The sequence below is a fragment of the Chelon labrosus genome (genome assembly GCF_963514085.1).
Source record: "Chelon labrosus genome assembly, chromosome: 11".
NCBI lineage: Eukaryota > Metazoa > Chordata > Actinopteri > Mugiliformes > Mugilidae > Chelon > Chelon labrosus.
Genome location: NC_140344.1, coordinates 3,696,519 through 3,717,998, shown reverse-complemented (window position 1 = coordinate 3,717,998; position 21,480 = coordinate 3,696,519). Strand labels below are relative to the sequence as shown.

The following is a 21,480-nucleotide window of genomic DNA, read 5'->3' as shown; positions in this document are numbered from 1 at the left end:
TGGTTGGTTCTAGGCCGCATGTGGCCCGCGGGCCACTAATTGAATAGCCTGATGTAAACACTCTGATGCCATATATCAACTATACACATCTTGCTAAAAAGCCAGAGAACTAGTGATGTGCTTTACAGGTGTCCATCTCCTCAATGTATCCTGAGTGTGTGCACTAAGTCACTCAGGGACCACATTAATTTTGCACTACAATTTAACATCTACCTTTGAAAGTATGGAATCTATAACAAAAAGGTGGCGTGCACCCTCAGATACCACACAGATGCTTTTATGAATAAAAGGCAGAAACCCTGAACCTGTTTCCTGTTAATCAGTAGAGAGAGCCTTTAAAGATCTGTTGTCCCAGTAGCTGTTAATTAACTAAACTAAGAAATAAATCTAAAAAAATACAAACAGGCTGCGTGTAATTCTGTCATTAAAATTGGCATTGGCATGTGGTTAATTAGCCATGAGTTCATGTGAATATATGCAAAGTAGTCATGTGGAGTTAAGTTGTCGTATTTCCTCAATCACTTATTTGCCTTTGCAGAATGGGAATCTCCCGCTTTATGTATTACCAGAGATTCTTTCCTTTCAGCACTCTGCAAATGGAACTTTTCCATGGTTATCGTTATACTCTGACCTTTGATGGGTTTCTAAAATAACACTAGAGACACAAACAAATAAATAATAGCTGAACATGTGTGCTTTCAGTGAGTGAGAGAAAGACTTCACAGCTTATTACGCTCTAATTTTTGTGTCATCATCATTTGTCACCATGGCGCAGTGCACACAAAACAAACTGTTCTGAAACAGTGGTAGATAGTGATCCGTTGATAGAGACAGCAGCTGTTGCAAAATATCCTACTGCGTCTCAAATGATGTAGGTGTTTATTTGCATACAGAGCGTGGAACCGAGATCACTCACAAGTGGTCACTCGAGCTGGAGACACATTTTATTGCCAGGCCTGAACAGACATACTTATATAATTGGGATCGGATCACCCATGTTAATGCCAAGTGTGAACAGGGCTAATGATTGGTTGGTCTGGATGGTTTTCAGGACTTAAAACATGTTTTCGAGAGGATTACCCAACATGAAAACAATCACCAAGATAACGTGGTGACATACAGATTGCTTGGCAGTGTAAACATAGCTACCCAATCCCTTGTGAAATTGGCAGTAGGTGCGTTTTACAGATTAAATTGCTTTAGGTAAGGTGCATGTGACTCACAGCGATGACGTTGACAAAATCGTTCTCTCCCAGTGTGTCTAGGATAGTGTTGATAGTGTGTTTGGCAATGGTCATCTTAAGCCCCTTCATACTGCCGCTGATGTCCACCATGATTATGATGTCTTTGGGGGACGTGGCAGCCTGAATGTACCTGAACACAAGAGAGACACTGAGTTAGACACCAGCACTACAGAATGTCAGACAAAAATCCCTCATTACAACTATTACGCGAGCTCCACTCACTGAAGAAGGCGGTGGAATAAAGTGGAAACTTGTGTTTTGAACCTTTTATCAAAGATGATCACACACTCAACCATGGAAGCGATTTGAACCAGGGATTTTACTGTCCCAAAACTGTCTCAATTACCATTCAGGGGCATATGCAGCTCTCTGGTATTATTTAAATTAACATGCATGAACAGTCACATATGGTGCCATGTGGGCTGCACTGACCCGGGTAAGGAGCAGCTTATCGTCTTTTGCAGGGGATCAGGACATCGGCTGGCCGCTCCTCAGCCGACATACAGCCTGAGGTATGACCGTTTCATACTGACTGAAACTGAGGTTTACATAGGGATTTAGTCTGATAAAGTTAGTCTGGTAAAGTTTTGGGGTTCCACTGACACTCATCAAGTGTTTATAATTTTGGACACTTTTCTGTGCAGCAGTTATGGCTGATTTTATTTCAGACAGAAAAGTATGTTCCTGTAGTTCTTTATGATTCTTTATATCTCCACAGATAACTCCCAGAACTCTGTAGTTTTCTGTTTCAACCAACTTCTGCTCTGGTGAAATTTGCCAACCATGTATAATTAGATATTTTACTTCACCTATCTGTTCCTGTGTTTCATTCTCTAATGTACAATATATTGAACTATTTTTAAAAAAATATATTTTTTTGTCATGTATCACAATAATTTCTCAGTTTGGAATACATAGTGTGTCTGTCTATCAGTTTTGACATGCCAAGGATCAACAAACAGAGAGTGGTTAATGTAGTATTTTTAAGTAAATGTAATGCCCAGTCTAAGTCTGCTTCAGTGAATTCAGTCAAATATTGTGGTTGTCTTCTGTGGCACCCGTAAATACATTAAATCAAGTTGTTTCTAGCCTCATTCTTCACTGTATGTTCTGTATCTGTTTCCCTGCTGCTGCCAAGTTGACACCTTTATTAGTTAACAGGCTGAACTTAGCAAGCCATCTGTCCCTGTGTTTACCACAGAACACTTAATATAATTAAAATCAATGAACCGCCCTTATTCAGCAGCCATCAAACAAACAGTCCAACTTAAATTCAGCTCTGCTTCCCTCCAGAGGTGATTCTAGACTCAGTTGTGGCTCAGGGGAAACATTTCCAGTTAACAGATGGCCAAGATTACAGAAAAAAAGTATTGCCCGGATTAGTTTACATTTCCCTCTAGTGTCCTATTAAACAACACGTAAAACTAATGTTAACTGTCAAAGAAAGATTAAACTAAATGATTCTAGTGGAAGAGAGAGATCTTATTCAATTGTCTCTCTCTCACTGTTAAGGCCAAAATTATTATTAATAATAATAATCATCATCATTATCTGCTTCACTTTCTAGTCTATTGCTTTCTTCTCTCCTCTTTTTTTTCTTTCTTTTTTTCACTCAAAGTGAATAACTTCTTTTTTATTTTGAATTTTGAAAATGTGTTGTTGTCATACTCAACTTCTTTAAAGAGTCATGCGCACACACGTGTTGCTGATGCTGTAGTTTCAAATTTTTATCTCAGGTGCCCCCTATTGGCATGGGGCCTGAAGACATACACGCTTCAGAGAACCAGTGGAGAAAACTCACCAGTTTCTGTTCCTGGAGTCAAAGGCTGCCACACCGTTGGCATCTGGAGTCCATTTAATACCTGGCAGAGAACATACAGAGTCAGCTTATAGTCCACTTACCTTCTGTGACACAGATGGTAATAATGATCTACATATATTCAGGCTTCTAATTATTATTTTAGTAAGTAAGTGAGTGAGTAATCTGATCTGATAGAACAAGTAAGTGCTAACACTAATGCTAGGTGATCAGGCTGCACAGAGAGTGTGACTCTGTTGGGTCACAGTTTGGGAATCATAATGTTAACTGGATTTACTGATGGGAGTCTAGCTGTTGAATCATGAGGTAGGGACATGGATGGGGTGTTTGTGTGTGTTTGAACAATTATGTTTAATTAACTTGGCAATAAATGAGAATATCCCCTGAAACCATCGTAATTCTACTGATGATGATAGTTGTGGCCGCACAGTGCTAAGAGGGTAGAGAAATTAAATGTCACTGAGAGAAACTCGGCAAAATTTTCTGTAGTTTTCGTGACTAAGTAACAAAAATTGAATGACTAAGATTGGAGTCAGGAGGCAAAAATGGATAACTTTAGGCATTACTAAAGAGATATTAACACTTGTTCTTTTTCTTTCCTTTTTTGTCTGTGGCTCCCGTGTTGTGACAGTATAGACAGTACATAAATATGGACAAAGTGTCTGCACTCCCTTGCATTGGGCAAACTGATGCCTCTTTCCCGGGGATAGCCTACACGAGACGCCATCTGGCAAGTTTGGAGTCACAGTCTACGCAGTACTGTCCAAGAAATGTTGGATTTTACGCATTTATGTATTTTTTCCTGTTCTCACTGTGCCACGGGACCAACTGTTGCCACAGTGATTGGCATGGTAGCAGGTAGTCTTCATGACGTCACAGCCTGTTTCTATAGCGTCAAATAACCTAAACGAAACTTATCAGAAAAATAGACACGTGAATATGCCCCAGCATTATATTAACTACCTACCATTATTGGAAAAAAAAAAAATTGATGTGTATTTTAGTGTTTTAGTTTGGCCCAAGTCCCAGCGACTAACGTGGAGGAGGTGGAGCTTATGACTTATAGAGCAGCCAGACTCCAGGCGGAGTTCTAATTGCTTTGGCTTCACACTTGATGAGCTGTTCTGCATCCATCTTTATTTACAGTCTATGCGTGACAGCAGTCTGTCTAACTCTCTCTGACCAAGCTTTCATGGTCAAACTGGTTGTTAAAATGAATCTCTCTCTAAATAGTATTTCTCCATTGACACACTAAAAACTTACTGTTTGATGCAACATCCTAAACCCAAAAGGTGCTAAATGTAAATTTCCTCTTATTCTATTCAGTTTCAGATGGACCCACAAAATGAATTTTAGCTCCTCTGACATCAGTGTTGAACTCACCAGGGTAGATCCTGAAGAAGCCAGTGGAACTGCCAAAGTACTGCCAGGTGAGTGTGGGATCCTTCTGGAAGTTACTGATGAAGACGTCGTTTAATGCCTCCGAGTTGTAGATGGCATTGAGGATGTTAGGATCTGCACAGAGGTAGACGCATCTTGGTTCAGATATTTGAATAAGAGAGACAAGGCTGCTAATGACAGTGCAGATGTAAAACAGCAATGACCTTTGTTGTAGACGTTGGTCGGAACCTGGATGTTACTCTGCTGTGTGTTCACCAGCAGATTGTTGAAATGCTCATTCTCCTCAAGGGGAAACTCTCCCCCAAGTTCCACATAGTTCCCATCCTCATCCATGGTGTTGATCAGCATGGAGTTGTAGTAATCAAACTGAGAAAGACAGCAGAGGGGAGTGACTAAGCAAGTACCAACACGTAAGGGGAAGTAAGTAAGTCTAAGGGAAAACACAATTTTAACCATTTCAAACAAATGGCATCCACATGATTTTGTTATGGATTTGGGATATATTATTTTGTTTTTTTGTTACGTTCAGCTTCTGTTACCAAAGCTATAGCTTTATTATGTTAACAGAACTCTGTGAGTTTGAACAGATTTGTTGTGATTTGTGATTCCTTAAAAAAAAAAAAAATCTTATGTTTTGGAGCTGAAGACGGTTCACAGATAATGTATCAGATCTATCGGGACGCATTTGCAGTGTTTGTTCTATTTTACAAAGTCCAGCACAGAAATAAGTCATTAATAATTTTTTATTTGTAAATTAATCTTTATTTCAATTCTGTCAAAATTCTCATATACACACAGTTGCCATTAATCAAGGACAGTTAATGAAGTTGTTGACGTTTGCTACTGGTGAATGGAAATGAGCAGAAACAAGATGGTTTTCTGCTTATTATTATTATTATTATTTTAATAAACCGATTCTTAATAAGCATTTTGCTTATTGGCCGCCTATTCAAATAATTAGCCATTTTCTGTAATCTGTATCTCTTGTTTATATCACAAACTAGAACTAGCAAGTCACTGCCAAGATGTACACATCAAAGGCATATTTCAGTTGATTCAGTTGAGACCTTTACTGTCATCATTTAGAACTGACTTAGCCTGTCTTAAACTGTTAATTAATACTAATGTTGTAGCTAACAAGCTGAGTACACGATCAATTTATGATATATATCTAGTAAGACAATAATAAATCGCTAATCACTGTTATTGTTTTGTTTGTCTTGGGCACATGGGCCTTGGTATCATGTCTCTCTTATGGTGACTTTGGCATGGAATCTGCTTAAAAATGATGTCCCCAGTAAAGGGAACGATTGGGATTTTCAAAAATGTAATGACTCAACTTTCCTGTTTGATAAAGCTTATAGCTAGGGCTGGCCTAGATGAACCTGAACCATCCCTTAGTTACACTGCCACAGGCCTTCTAGGACCTCCTCTGACCTGCAACTCAAATCAGGCTATAGCATCTCATTTAAAGTTAAAGATAAAAACAATGTAGTCTTGTATATCAATCATATTTAAAAATAAAATGTTAATGTTTTCAGACATTTAGAATAAACTGGTTTAATTTGCAGATTAAAGATGCACCAATCAAGAGAAAAATCAAAATAATTAGCCTTTCCCGCTGCTATATACTGTCTCATCATTGTCATTTACTTTCCATCCCTCATTCTATCAAGTCATATAACGTCACTGTGCCACGGCGTTTATTTTCTGCGTGTAGTTTCTTGGCTGCAGTGTCGACCCAGTTTCCTCACTGGCTCAGCGAAGTTTGATCTAATCTAATTTCAGGTGTCAGCTTGAAGCTTTTAAGCTCCAATCTGCTGCCGGTCGTCTACTTTTACATCTGATCCGCAGACAGTTAGCATGCTAATGTTAGCAGTCAAGACAAAAGCACAGCAGAGGCCAAGTACTCAATACGACAATTGTGGAGGATTGTACATCATTTGCAACTTTTGTGTTCATACAGGATAAAAGTTATTGATGACCAACATAAAATCATATGTAAGAGCACTGACCTCTAATGAAGCGTTGTATTCATGGTACAAGTCTGCATCTTCTGCTGACTCTGCTAACCTCTGACACAAAACATACAAAAGAAATATGAAATGACCACCACAATCCTTGATAGTTAATTTTGGGGAAAGTATTACAACATGTAACATGTGAGTGATCACAAAAATTACTGTTTGTGTGTGTGTCCTGTCAACAGGTTGGCAGCCACTGCTTTAAAGAACATATCTGAGATTAACCCACTCACTCTAGGGAACATTCAACTTGTTCCTAATAGCATTTACTCAACTTCCATCTGAGAAGATTGACACCATTGTGTGGCACTAGAAGGCTTTTAGCTTAGCTTTGCACAAAGGCTGAAAGCAGGGAAACAGCTTTCCTGTAATCTCAATAATTAACATTCATATGCAAAACTATAAATAATAGCAGTTATACATGCTGGAAAATGAAGAAGTAACTTTAGTTGTTAAAGTAAATCACTACTTTCTGTGCTTGAAAAGGATGTGACACTATCCTGGGTTAGGGCCAGTTCAACTCCCCAAGCCCACAAAATTTGTGTGGCAGAAAGTTGGTCTGGAGTCTCTTCACTGAGAACTGATTATGCTCCAGCAAATATCTGCCTGGCCAATCAAATAGCTTATGTGTCGATGAACAGAGATGTCGTCATACACTTTGATGACTTTCATACACTGTGAGTTGACACAGATGCCTCTGTTTGTTTATAGGACTGGCCAGTTTTGTGCAGTTTTATTTTTCTGTATCAGTTGAAATACTCCCTATTATGAAATAGTCTGACATGACAAACCTTATGTCTAGGAACCTACTCTCTTCCTATAGGCAGACTTGAGAAACATGTTTGTCATTCTTCTTGTCTTTGTGTACACTTTCACAATTAAAGTAAAATTCAGAACTATTTCTAAAACGAATAATTTTGCTGAATATTAATGTAAGTTACCCTTCTGTCAAATTAAGTAATTTGTATTTTACTATGATCTGAAGCTGCAAGTGGTACCAAGGTACCAATATTCTACTGTTCTGTGTTGTAGCTGTAACTGTAAGAGAAGGTGAGTGATCTGCTTATCAGAGGAAAGCTTCTCTGATAAGTTACAGATTTATATCCTTACCTTCACTGACTTCATCTTACTTCCCAACATTCGTTCAATTTCATCAGAGTAGTCCTTCACCAAGTCATCTCCGTTTAGCTCCACAATCTTGATGATGGACTCCACGTCCTTCAGTTTCTGAGTGAAAACAAAAACAGGTTCTAAAAATTTAGCTTCAAGAGCTATTTCGCTGGTCATTGTTAAAGGGGATCCAAATAAAAATAAAAAAAACACAACTGAATGAGTGTCCAATAACTGTATACTATATATATATCTTTTCTATCCACAATATGTTGTCAATTCTGTGTCCACAGTGGTTCTATATTCAGATGAAAAACATTGCATCAAACCTTGCTCACATACTGCACTACGTAAAACAAGATTTGAAGTATTAGTTTCTGTCAGATCTGTTTTAATTTGTATCGATTTCCAGATGTTTCCAAAAAGTGACTGAAACTATGAAAGTGATCTGATGGTTTTGACAATTGGCTTGACAATTTTATCAAATACTTCACATTGTCAGATTTACTCTCTCAGATTATTTCAGGAGGCTGTGGAGTAGTGGTTAGATGTGCAGCTTGGGACCAAGGGGTCCCAGGTTTGCCTCTCGCTGTGTCCATGGCTGAGGTGCCCGTCCTGAGCAAGCAGCTAACCCCCAATTGCGCCCTGGGTGCAGCCCTTAGAGGCTGCTGCCCACAGCTCCAACTGTAGTTGTAGCTGGTTGTTTGTTGTTTTTTTTTTTGTCTTACTGAGGGGATATTTGAGGTAATCAGGTCACTTTCTCTAGATCAAGAAGCTTGTGGTGGATCAGCCAGATGAGGATGAGGAGGGACTGCCCAGCCTGGTTATTTACTCTCTGAATAACTTGATTAAGCCATTCACTAATTCCAATTAGTCGAAGCAGCCCATGAACAGAAGCAAGTACATGAGCGGAGCCAAATGTTTAGTATAACCCAGATGAATGTCTCCTGTCTCTGATCCGCTAACCTGATAAGCCAGATGGGTTTTGTTAAGTTGTATTTGCAAACTGTTGTGAGGGGGCGGTCAGTTAGAAAAGGTAAGCAAACCACGTGTCAATCACAGTAAACTTCAACCAGTCAGATCGTAGTAAGGGAGTGAATGATCGTAGTAAGGGATTGCCAAAGAGGGAACACAACAAGCTGCAGTCTGATGTGATATGAATGTGAAGCTAGATAGTTAGGCCTGCACTGTGCTACTGTGAATCTGCCACAAGCACATAGCTTGAAACCAGGTGAGATGGAATGCCCTGTGATCTTATGATCTAGAAAGTCTCCTCAGAATCCAGTTGCCTTACAGCATTACCAGTCTGCATCCATCCGTCTGGAATTGTGCGTCTAGACATGTGCGTTTTTCTAGGCTGTATCTAAGACTTCTACCTACAATATTAGGCTATTTTAAATTAAATTAAATATATTTAATTTATGGGCGGCACAGTGGTATGGTGGTTAGCACTGTTGTCCCTTTTACTAAACAAATGTCACAACTTATGTAATTTCTTTCTTCAATTCTTATGCATGGTATTCCTCAGTGCTCAGCATCTACAGTATATGCATCCTTTAAAAGCCCAGTAAAGCTGCAGTACGGTGTTAGGATAGTGTTCATTAATGCACTGCTGTTGCTCAATTTTTAACTTAATTTAGCACACTATGTTATTACGATTAAACACATTGGCGAGTCAGTGATTAGAACAAGTGAGGCACTGCTTTACAGAGTTTACATTAGCACGCTTCAGTGAGTTCCTTGCTTACACTGTGATTTTCGTCTCTGACCTCCTAAGACAAGAAAGAAATGTCCCTTGTGCGTCTAAAACATTTCTGACTCATCAAAGAATGGACATGGGCCTTCTGAGGGTGTCCTGTGGTGTCTGGCAACAGAATGTTGTTAGTGGGGGCCTTTGGGTCCTATGGGTTGAGGGGAGGGGCTTCTGTGGATCAGGCTTGTTCCAGTACATCCCACAGGTATTTGATCAATTTGGGATCTAGTGAATTTGGAGGCCTGGTCAATACCTTGCGCTGTTTTTGTGTGTGCCTGTGTCAGGCTGCATCCTGCTGGGGATGGCGTCTCCACCGCACAAGATAACGCTGGAACTTCACAGTGCAAAGACTCTAGCAGCACCAACCCTACCGCACCAGAAACAGAGGTCAGCACCAACACTGGAGCAGTGGAAATACTGACCAACACCACCACTGGAGCACCAGAGATGGAGGTCAGCTGCACCACCGGTTCCCTTCTCAACAAGGAGGTATGTGGGCATTCCGCAAACATCGCAGGTACCAACTACCAGAGAATCTCTGATTCAGTTGATGATGTATCCATAGCACATGGTCATGTTGGAACATGTCAGGATAAAGATTTGGGCAAGACCACCACTGGACTGCCAGAGACAAATGCAACAAAATGCATCACTGCCCAAAGACCTCCATTTTCATTCTCCACAAAGGATTCCTCTGGTATCTGGGCACTGCGTGCGCATTGCAGGTACCACTTGCTTGCCCACCTGGCAGAATCTCTGCTTCACTTCGAGATGAAGATGATGTGTCCATGAAACAAGCTAGTACTGGAACCACTCAGGGCAAAGATCCAGGAAGCACCACCACTAGAGTGATGGACACAAGAAGAACCTTCTCTGCCCACTACCGCAGAATCTCCTATGCAGTGGATGCAAACAAGACAAAAGCCGACACTGGGATGGCCACTTCACAACAAGTGGTGAAGGTGCCGCGCAGATTCAGTCCCCGCAAACAACAACTTCTCTCATGGTGGGGCCCTGCAGCGCCATCCGAGGTACCAAGGGCCTATCCCTGCAAGGCATGACAGAGCTGACCGTCACCAAAGACGCCCACAGGCAACCTACTATTACCCACGCCCTTCACGTGCAGAGGTTGCACAGCTGTGGTCAAGACAACACATCTGTTGTCACTGCCAAAGTTGTCTGAGGCAGCCCCAGAGGTATGACAGTTCCACCTACCAACAAACACCGAGGCCACATAGACAGCACAGAGGCAGGTTCGATGGCCCACGCTGGAGATGTCGTCCTCAACATCCTCGGTCTAGTGGGCATCACAGCCAGCAAAGACACAACTCTGATGTCAACAGCAGCAACATCAACAATGTCTCTGGCCCCCAAAGACAGAAAAACAAACTGTCTAGGGATAACCATCATTCTCCAGCTTCTCAAGCTCTAAGCCATCCAGTCCTGATGACTTATTGAGCTTGATTTTGGCATACTCAAGTATGAACATTTGATGTTCATGAATATTAGAATATGCCTCAATAAACAAATTAAACTGAAAATTCATCATTCATTCATTATTCATGTTATGTGATTATTATTGTGTAAGACAGTAGTCTAGAGAGTAAGGCAGAGAAAAAAGTTATTAGTTATTATCAATTCAATAAGTTGTTAAATTATTATCCATACTTTTCTCTAGAATTTCTGTATTTTATTTTTAAATGTTACCTTGCAGCAAAGAAAGAACAGTGACCCTCCCTGCAAGAGCGACTATTTTCTTCTTGTCATACTGCTAGTTCTGGTGTTTTATTCATAATGTAGTTACATTTAAATAGATAATGCACTTGTTAGTGGTGTTTTTGTTTTGTGGGCCTTTACTGTACTTACAGGGGAAGGGTGTATAATATTTAACAAATTAAGCTTTTTTAAAGTTATGTTTGAGTTTAAAATCAAAATTGTAAATTATTAATAAGACTCAAAAAACTGAAATGGAATTATTTGGCCATATTTGGTGTGGGGGAGCTTCTTTGCTAACAAAGGAATTAAATTTTGCCTCATCATCAAGGATCATATGGAATCAGACTCCAGCAGACACAACCCAGAGTTCAGTATGGAACTAATCAGGTTTGATTAGATTCATTTTAGTTGACACTGATCTTCTCAAATTTGGCGCAATAACAATCGTTATGGCTAGCCTGGAACATCTCAGAGATTTCAGTATTACTTTGGTTTGTATTTGGTTTACAGTACTGTGTTTCTCTCACAGTCTCACACATTCATAGAAAGAGACAGTATCTAGATGGGACAACATAACAGTTATTATAGGTTGGATTTAGTTGCCATGTTGGGTTGTTTGTTGTTTGTTCTAACTACAGGAGGTGGCTGTGTGTTGGAAAGCAACAAAGTACTGACTGCCTCTGACAGATCTAAATCTGACAGATAAATGGATGAATATCTAAAATCAGAGCAAGCCACAAATCCTGACGCCGGTAAAGAGGGCTCGGTCCTCAATCTGGGCATTACCATGATCCGGGAGTGTGTGTGTTTTGATATGCACACACACACACACACACACACACACACACACACGGATGGACACTAGCACATGCACTCAGTCACACACATTCAAATGCACATCCAAACAAACATTAACACTTTGCATCGCTATTTGTTTTTAGTTCAACTAGTCTGGTGACCTCTGGACCGGTTAAAGGCTCTGCTCATTCATTAGTTTTACTTCCATCAGTAAAAATTGTATTATGTCATCCAAGGCCTCACAGTGACTCTAATCCAGAACAAACTGTCATACTGCTTTGACAATTAAATTCTGCCCAAAACAGACTTTTCAAAACTATAAAGAGAGTGTTTGTTTTTAAAAATATATTAAGGTGCCAATAATGTCATGTAATATTTTGCCTTAGACATTCATATATTTAATGTCACTGCTAAAAAGTCGTGACAGAATCTGTGGTTAGTGTAGATGTTTCTGTAATAACAGCAGGGCAGGAAGAAATGCACGCTGATGGAGCTGTCAGATGTGCTGTTATTTATTTTTTCCAATTCTGTCCTGAATGCTGGTTTTAATGTGAACAGTGAACAACAGAATGCTAGATAAAAATAAATCAGCCCAGAAATCTAAAAGTAAATCTAAGTTACAGAGTTAGTTTTCAGTTTTCTCATACATTTTCTGAGGATTAGAGTGGATTCGTTCCCCCATATGACCTGCTCGAGGTTTCTCCCCGTACATTCCCTAAACTGTCAGAAATAGCAGACAGTCATAGTTTTGGTTTGAAGAGACTAAATATGTCAGTCTGAGCGATTTTGGAGGTGAAATGTCTTTCCCTTTTTGGAGGACTAAGGATGTATCCGGGTCTCTGTAGCCTCCGTGTTGGTCGAATTCCAATAATCCTTCACTTCGTGCAGACGGAGAGTTACGTCAACGGACACCAACGCAGAACCATAAATAGACTTTTTTCTTCTTCATATTGCCTTGGTTCTTCAGTTGTCAATCAGCATTGTGGGAAATTCAGAAAGACAGAAGCTAAAGTAATGTCATCTGAATCCACACAGGGATCACATATTAGAAATCCAGACTGCTGGTAATAACACTTCAGTCTGCACACTAATATGGTATTTTAAGACATTTTTTATTTTTTATTTCTATAACTTCACCTGCCACCAAGGTGTGTGGAGTAGGAAAATAAACTGTAGAAAGGTTAAATTTCCAGCCGCACTTGTAGTATATCGGCTCAGGGTCTTGACTTTTCTCTAATACGGTATAAAAAGAGCAATGTCTGCAAACATTCTGTTTTGGTGTACATCAGGACCTGAAGGTTGAACTGGACACTCTTCACAGACCCTGGCTGAGGTCCAAAACATGCTTTTCACGTTACGGTTTTGACTTAACTTACCTTTTGTAGTAGCAGAGAGCCGGAGTATTTGGTTGTGAGCTCTCGAAGCTGAACAGAGAACACCGATGCCCACTGCTGTACCCTGGAAAACATAAAAAAATATTTAGTAGTAACTCTCTCTCTAGGAGCAGCACTCTGACCACTTAAATGAGATCGGGAGCTACATTGTGTAAGGTTACAAGCACATGTTCAAAATTAAACATTCAACCATAAAAACTTTAAGAGATAAAAAAAAAAAAAAAACTATGAAAAACATGTGTAGTGTTATTTTCTATAAAGTGCCTCCTCTTCAGTGATGCAATAAATTTTGTGAAGCCCATCTTGGCTTATGCTTTTGCAAGACTCCAGCAAAGTTCAGTAGGAAGTGCAGCTGTTTCTCTTTTCTTTGTAACCTTCTTATACACCTGAGGAAAATGTTGATATTCCCAGCAAATGTCCTTTCATTATGCCTTTGATATCCTATTTTAAGTTATCAGCCTTTAGCCTAGTTTGCTAAACTATTAGCCTCAGAGTCTTCTAGAAGGCAGCAGTTAGCAGCAGAGTTCTCGTGACTGACAGCCAACACATTTTGTGTACCTCACTTCCCATGTTGTAACCACAAACTCAACTCAGTTCAAGACACAGCCATGCATATATTTGTTTCGTCAGTAGACATACAATTTATTTGAGGTAAGATAAGATTTTATTTGTTCCCAGGTGTGACAAAATACAATAAGGTAAGAGAAGAAAAACTATATAAGAGGAAATATGAAAGGTACAAAGAATGTGTACAGACTAAATCAGTTTTAAGTAACTAACTACTACTACTCCCACTACTACTTGTACTAATTATTTAAGTTAAATAAAAGGCTGAAGTGGTGGAGGCTGAATATACATATCAACATTCATGAATATCAAAGTGACAAACTCCAATAGGAGAATTGCTCTTAAAAAACAAATAGTGCACCACATGTTGTTCCTGTTGTTCCCATCGTATTATGGACACACACACATTTATATTATTACGCGTATTCCCTTGCTGACTTGAATGTAAGAGGATTTTATTCTGGTTTGTGCTGGTTGGTTTCTTGATTCACGAGGACCTGTGTCTGGCCTCAGTCTTCTCTCTGGATCGACCACTTAGGTTTGAGTGCCCTGATATCAGCTGATATCAAATCCTGCCGCTCGAAGGAGGAAGGACCTCCATCTGTTACATGCACTTCTGTGGCAGTTATGAGTGCATGGCCAGTTCACTCTTTTTTTTTTTTTTTACTTCTGTGCATAGTCATAAGAACACTATCTGTCCACTGGCCGTACGAGACAGAGTAAGGCATTAACAACAAAACTACTAAACTGTTTTAAGAGGAAGAATGTGTTACTAGTTCAATAAATCAGTACAGTCAGTTTTGTCTTAATAATGGAAATGTGTGTCAAACCTCAACAAAAAGCAGCAACGGTGACAAAGATAGTAGAAATTACATATTGGAAGCTGTGGTAGCAGAAGAAATAACAACACTAGTATACATACATGGTTAGCAAAGGCAGTATTCAAAAGAATTCAGAAAGGTGGTGATGATTCCAGTAACGGTGTCATCATAACTATACAACAAGCTGCCTGTAAAGCTCTTGTAGTGTACTGTATAGATGGATATTGTGTTTGAAGGTTGCATTGCTGTGAGTTTAGCCCGTGCATTGCCATGGCAACGCTCTGCTCAGCAGCGCTGCGTTACGGCAGAAAAAGGCCCTTAAATATGACAGTGATGAAAGAGATTTAGATAATCTGTTCTTCATCTGGGTCACGGCGGAGAGCTGCAGGTGTGTGCTCAGCACAAACTCACACTCACAACACAACAGCGGGACACACAGCAAGACAGGCGATGTCTGAATTACACGGGGACCCCTTCTCTCTTTTAGGAGACTGGGAAGAACAAAACCACACAGAATCATCTGTTATATCATTTCTGATCCAGATGTGATCGCAATTCAAAAAATGTCAAACAGACTGACTGTCAGAGGGTAACACAATTTGAATAACAGTAACAAAAAAAATGGAGGCATCTAGTGATTATTCATTATACTATTAATACGTTTCATTTTCTTGTTTTGTCATTTATTCATTTTGTCTATGAGATGACAAAAATTGCTCTAATTAATCTCTTCACATGTCATCCTTGATAACATAAATGCATTTTTTTTTTTTTTACTTAATTGCCTACTAATCTATTAATTGCTACTAAACTATCACTTAGGAGTATTTCACTTATTTAGTTTTCATCAGGCACACATTTTGCACCACTGAAAACCAATCATTCTGACTGAATAGTTTTCCAATGAGATGACTGAAAAGATCAAAATATTGAGACACTGTGCTGGTGAATAAGTATATATATATTTATAGGATGACTGTGTGAAGTCAGCAGTGAGTTCACATGGTTGTGTGTGTCTAGTCAGCATGTGCTGAGGAACGGAGGAGTTTATTGGTCCATCTGTTCTAGACATTAATCCCCTGAGTTGAGTGAAGACACACACACACACACTCACACACAGACAGACTGTTTATTTAAAATGCATTGTGAGGTTGTCACTGATTTTACAAGTATGTGGTCCAAACTAATTTGTCTTACTTTTTTATTTTTTATTTGTTTTGTTCTTTTGTTGAAATGAGAGCTGCTTTAGTTGTCTTTAGTTTCAGGACCATATCTACAACCAGTCAAAGACTCAAAACAACTATCCTCCATAAACCACAATGGCCTTCAGCTTTCTACAGATTTACTTTTTAGCTTGCAGGTTCAATTGAAATTCAGTTCTATTCAATTATATTTAAATGGTGTCAATAAGTGTTCCAATTATTGCAAGATGCAGAGACCCCCAAAGCAAGCAAGCAAACCTTGAGCAGAACCCTGCACATATCGAGGCGCCCATCCAGGTAGCGATAGAAAAAGAGAGAGAAGGGAGGAGAGTGGAGAAAGGAAGATGGGAAGAAAAAAATGACAAGAAGAAAAGTTTTGATTTACTGTCCGGTTTGGAAACTGCAGTTTCAGATAGAAAGACCCTGCAGAGAATGGTGCGCACAGGAGAGAGGATCATGGTCATCCCCGAGTCCTAGGTGCACCAGGAAAGCTTCCAGCATCTTAGACGACTATCTAATACTCAGCAACAGCTTCCTCCCCCAGGCCATCAGAGCTCTGAACACTCTCCCTGCAACAAAGACTCACTAGCTCCCCACCAACCTCAAACTCCCACACTTCGCACACTAGCCACTAGCCAAAATGGACACTTGCACGACAAATATATACGACAAACATATACGCTGACAAGACATTGTCTGTCTATAGAGCAGTGTATCACACCTCTGTATGATTTTATGAACATAGTGTGGAAGTGACAGTAAAACCGACATGAATCTTGATCTTGAATCTGCCTTTGACGCTCTTCATCCACACTTTCTGGACCATAAACTCCAGAACTTGTAGACTATCTCACCAGTCAGTTCTCTGTTATCACTGCAAACACTCCCAGGAGGTTATGGTTGCTGTGTAGAGGGACACATGATTGTCTATACAGAAATCAATAGGTAGCTGAAGTTGGGTAAATCTACAAGGGCCAGGCAGTTTTGACCAGTATGCTTGAAATTCAGCAGCAGCACAGATCCTTGTTCAAAACTGTTAACATTGCCAGGACTTTCAGGGCCAGGGAGCTGAATTCACCAGCAGCTGGTGGTGCATTTGCTCAAATTGCTTGCATTTGCTCAAACCTGTTTTTGTTGAACACTATTGCTAATGTTTGACATGAACGAACCAGTGTGTGCTAGCTGTACAATTCACAAAATCCTTACTCTTCACTTCTAAAGAGGTATACAAAAGACCTTCAAGATCCCAAGATGAATCAATACAGAATCTCTTGGAGAGAATGGATGAACCATCTACAATTAAATAAGCTGTAATGGCAGGAAGTAGCAGTGTTAAAATATTGTAACCATCATCTGACTTATTGACTTATTGAGTCCATATGAAGGCGCAGTTCTACGTTATTAACCCTATCCTGTAGCATTTAGTTAGACACTATTAAACTCAGGAGACCACAAGGCAACCTCAAATTTAAAGTAATTCCCTCATGGTGTGTCTGAGATATCTCGGTTAGAAGAAAGGGACATTCGAAAACAACCCAAAAGTTTAACACCTCCAGCTATAGCTGTCGTTGGTGCAGAGGCATAAAAACAAAACAGGATTAATGTTGTCAAAAGTGACCGATAGAAATCCAAGAGAGGGTTAAGTGTTATCTGATTTTTCTTTCTCATCCAATAAATCTCATTGAGCATGGTTACCTTTTAATTATCAAACAAGTCATTCAACCTATTATTTAGTTTAGCTGAAAAGCAACAAATCTTTAAAGTTGCTTTCATGGCTTTCACACTTATATTTCAAGCATATATCAGAAGAAAGCCACACAGACCAATGTAGGAATGAACCATAGACTGTATAAAGATGGAAGGCGGAACAGCTCATCAAAAGCGAAGCCAAAGCAAGAAGAGCTCCCCCTGGTGACAGGCTGCAGTACACGTCATAAGCTCCACCCCTACATGTTAGTGGATGAGACTTGGGCCAAATTAAAACACGAAAGTATATGTCAAATAATTTTTTTTTCAAGGATGATTTCAGTGATCATGTTCAAGTGTCCATTTTGTTGGAATTTTGTTTTAGTTAGTTATTTGACGATATAAAAACAGGACGTGATATCATGATCACTACAAGTTGCCATACCAGCTGCTCCATGAGAGTTGGAAAAAATAAATGAATAAATAAGTACAGTGTATAATAAAGTATTAATCAAACGAAAACATGAGTGAGTCTGGAGGAAGTGGGGGGTGGTCATCGATATTGCAGCTCTGCGTGGCTCCACTCTTGGACTGTACTGCACAGATTCTGGCTTCAAACTCGCAAGATTTCGCTGCCCGTATCCCCGGGAAACTACCGTCAGTTTGGCCAATGCAAGGAAGTGGGGACGTATTGTATACAGTCTATGGGATAAACCAACATTCTCTGCTGCCACAACAAAAGCACTTTGTTTTTATGTCTCCTTTTATTCTGTATAAGTCATACAATCAACTAAAACCCTGTTAGACTATTTCTGCAAGCTCTACGTTAGTAACACATTTGTTGTTTATGTAGGCAGAATTAACTGCGACATTTGCTTCTAACCTAAGACGCAAACGTCCTTACCGGCTCATATTCTACAAAATCTGTATTTTCCCTATACCGTTCAGTCAGTCACACAGTTTTCCACTCTGTGTAAGACAAAAAGTCATATGTCGTTATCTCTGCATGCCACAACAGATGAGGCGGATTTGCAGGGGTTTAGGCGTCTTTGTGTCCAGGTGATGGGGCAATCTCTGGCCCGGCCTGTGGCGGTCAGTTGGGTGGTGAATGTGGGACACGGTGGAAGGTCACCGGGCTGAGAGGGTGTGGACAGAGGCCAGTGAGCCGTGCTCGCCCACAGATGGGGGAGGACGGGCGTGTCCTCCAGGAAGCTGCAGCCTGCCGGACTACAGATGCAGGGAGCCACTGGTGCTTCACTGTAAGGCTGTTTGATAGGTTCATGCTAATGGAGCTGCTAGGTGTAGAAACTACAATAGCACAGTTCAAAAATATTAGTTATAGGCTGAAGTGAACAAGACACAGCTCATATATGAAGTCATTTTTAAGGTAATGAAACCCCAGCTAAAATATATTATAAATATATTAATCAAATTAAGCATTAACATTGTTATAATCTACGAAGTGTAAACTTTTCAGCTAACTTTACTCCAGTTAAGTGTCTGTTCTAGAAAGAGCCATCTTCAGCTGCTCCTAACTCTGGGAAGGGACAGCCACAAGCACTAATGGACATGCAGGGTGACTGCTGATATTGATGCAGATGTCTAAAAGGCTCTCATTACTAATGAATAGACATGACTTACAGTGCTTTTTCCTTTTCAGGTGATCATTTATGATAACAGCTGTGTGTTGTTGTTTTTTTCTCTCTCTAAATGAGTGATGCCAAGCTCTACTTACGCAAGGGCAAGATATTTAAGACAACTTCTGGGATTGGGTCACTTAAATGCATCCTCAGTGTGTTCTTTCTGTGTTCACACCTGTACCTTAAGCTGGTCACTTTTGATCGGATTGCCCAGGGCAAATGTCAATGCAAGTTCTGAACGGAGCAGAGCAGAGCATACAGTAAGTTATATAAAGACAACAGAAGTCAGCTAGAGTAATTGTGCCTCCCATCGGTTATTGACTACAAGTCAGCTACACCGCTGGGGGTACGTTTTATGACCAATGGTTTTGTTTTGTATAGATTTGATCATGTCATTCATTTAGAGGTAAAGCGTCTTCCATAAAACAAAACTTCAGGAATCTGAGCTGTTAATATCAGTCAGTTTAGGATATGGCAGATAAAGTAGGAAATAAACACGGAATCTAAATGATTTGGACACACACACATCACTGTAGGTCATTTGACCAAAGGTAATCTCATGCTTCCCTACTTGTACCGTTGAGTGTGGAATTGTGGTTCCTGTCAAATAGGTCCATCAGTCAGTTGCTTAGAGTAGTTAGATATCTCCAACTTTGTTGAATCTGTGATTTGGATTTTGAGGATTTTCATCTGACTAACACATCTATTTACATCTGTATAGATGTATGTTTTTTAAAAGTCTTATAGAGAACAATCTAGATTCATCTGCTGACACTAACACCAGATTATACCCCTACTTGATACTGCTGTGATACTTTTGATAAACTTGAATTATTATCTTTTTTATTATTATTATTAATTTTGCTTTGGATTGTCCTAACACTCCACCTCCATTGTGGAGATTTGGGGAAACTGATGTGTACAATACACGTATAGTGGCAACCTGGTAATTAGGCATTTTCACATGAATCATGTCAGACGCTAGCTTCTGACAGCAGACTTGAGATCATTTAAAGCAGTCATATCCAACAGCATCTCCTCATCCTGACTGACAAACAAAGGAGAGCAGATGTCAGGGAGCCCTGAGGGACACTGCTCACACACAGTTATTCCCTCAGGACCTTCATGAAAGCACAGCACACTCTGAGAGTTTACTGTCAGAAGCTTCATTTATCTAGAACAAGTCCAATCAGGACTACTAGCTATAAGCTTCTCGTTTAATACCTGTCTTAGAAGCAGGGGGAGCATCTGCTTACAGGCCCACTGCTCTGTAAGGCTCCCGTTTTTGTGACTGTTAGCTGACTAGCAAACAATGTGAACCTCCTTCAGTTTTCCCACATTGTACTAGTTAGTTATGAACTAAGTACTGCTTTGAGAAATACGTGATGCAGACCTCCAAACTGTCTACATGAGCTATGAATACATGTTCTATTAGACTGATTGAAAATATATGCTGTGGGGATATAACAGCATAGCTCCTATGGAACTGAGAGAATCGTGAACTTCAGATATGATCTCTGAAAGATATAAGACAGTTATTTAGTCCCATATCTAGCCCTGTAGATGTTAGTTTTCACTTTCACAGAAAAACCTCTAAATCTTACTGACCAGTCAAACTTTGTTGACACCCAGAGACATGTATATTTTATTCTCAAGGAGATCCTAGCTTCTCCAAAGATATCAAACATGCCAGGCTGAAGTTAGGGGAAATAATTCTAACACGATGCATAGGAACTGCACCCAGTTGCAGCCCTAAAAACTATGCATGCAACCTGGAAACGCATAGTTGGCTAGTGCATAGCTGAGCATCTCCTAATGATTTTATCACAATGGGCTGAAGATAAATACACTGAGATCCACCAGAAGAAGAGGCACTTACGTCTCTGGTGGGATCTTCATCTGAGCCTGAGCTGTAATCCACAGGCAGATAAATCCCAGAATGCTCAAGAGGTTCCTCATTCCCAGTGCACTGCCCTCCATCCTGCTTCCCTGAAGTCCCAACATTGAGCTCCTCGCAGCTTGGACTCTAAAACTTTGGAGACAGTTTCCCAAACAGGGACCGGCTCTGAGAGTTCAAGAGGATGATAAAGAGTTTGTAGGAAATGGTTTCCTCATGTTGGCTAAAGACAGAAAACTGCAGTGCATGTAGTAGTGGTCTTTTGACACAGAATGCTTTCCGTCATGCCAGGATAAAGCCATCCTGCTGCCGGCATCTTCACCCTGCTTTGTTTCAGCCTTTCATCTTCCTCAGGGAAACATTCCAGACACCCTTGATGACTTTAAAGTCACCCAGGACGAACTGATG

At 40.1% G+C, this 21,480-nt stretch overlaps 1 protein-coding gene across 1 annotated transcript in view; it reads right to left on the bottom strand.

Moving 5' to 3' along the window:
* The window catches only part of LOC311495950 (voltage-dependent calcium channel subunit alpha-2/delta-4-like), a 62,500-nt gene extending 41,243 nt beyond the window's left edge, over window positions 1-21,257 (bottom strand). The window contains exons 1-8 of the mRNA XM_084555633.1: window positions 21,055-21,257; window positions 13,242-13,323; window positions 7,599-7,715; window positions 6,480-6,539; window positions 4,668-4,830; window positions 4,447-4,578; window positions 3,046-3,106; window positions 1,224-1,374 (exon numbers count right to left, since the gene is read on the bottom strand). Of these exons, the coding sequence (XP_084411759.1) occupies window positions 1,224-1,374; window positions 3,046-3,106; window positions 4,447-4,578; window positions 4,668-4,830; window positions 6,480-6,539; window positions 7,599-7,715; window positions 13,242-13,323; window positions 21,055-21,179 (891 nt within the window). The 5' untranslated portion in view covers window positions 21,180-21,257. The remainder of the gene's footprint in view (window positions 1-1,223; window positions 1,375-3,045; window positions 3,107-4,446; window positions 4,579-4,667; window positions 4,831-6,479; window positions 6,540-7,598; window positions 7,716-13,241; window positions 13,324-21,054) is intronic.
* Window positions 21,258-21,480: the final 223 nt, after the last annotated feature.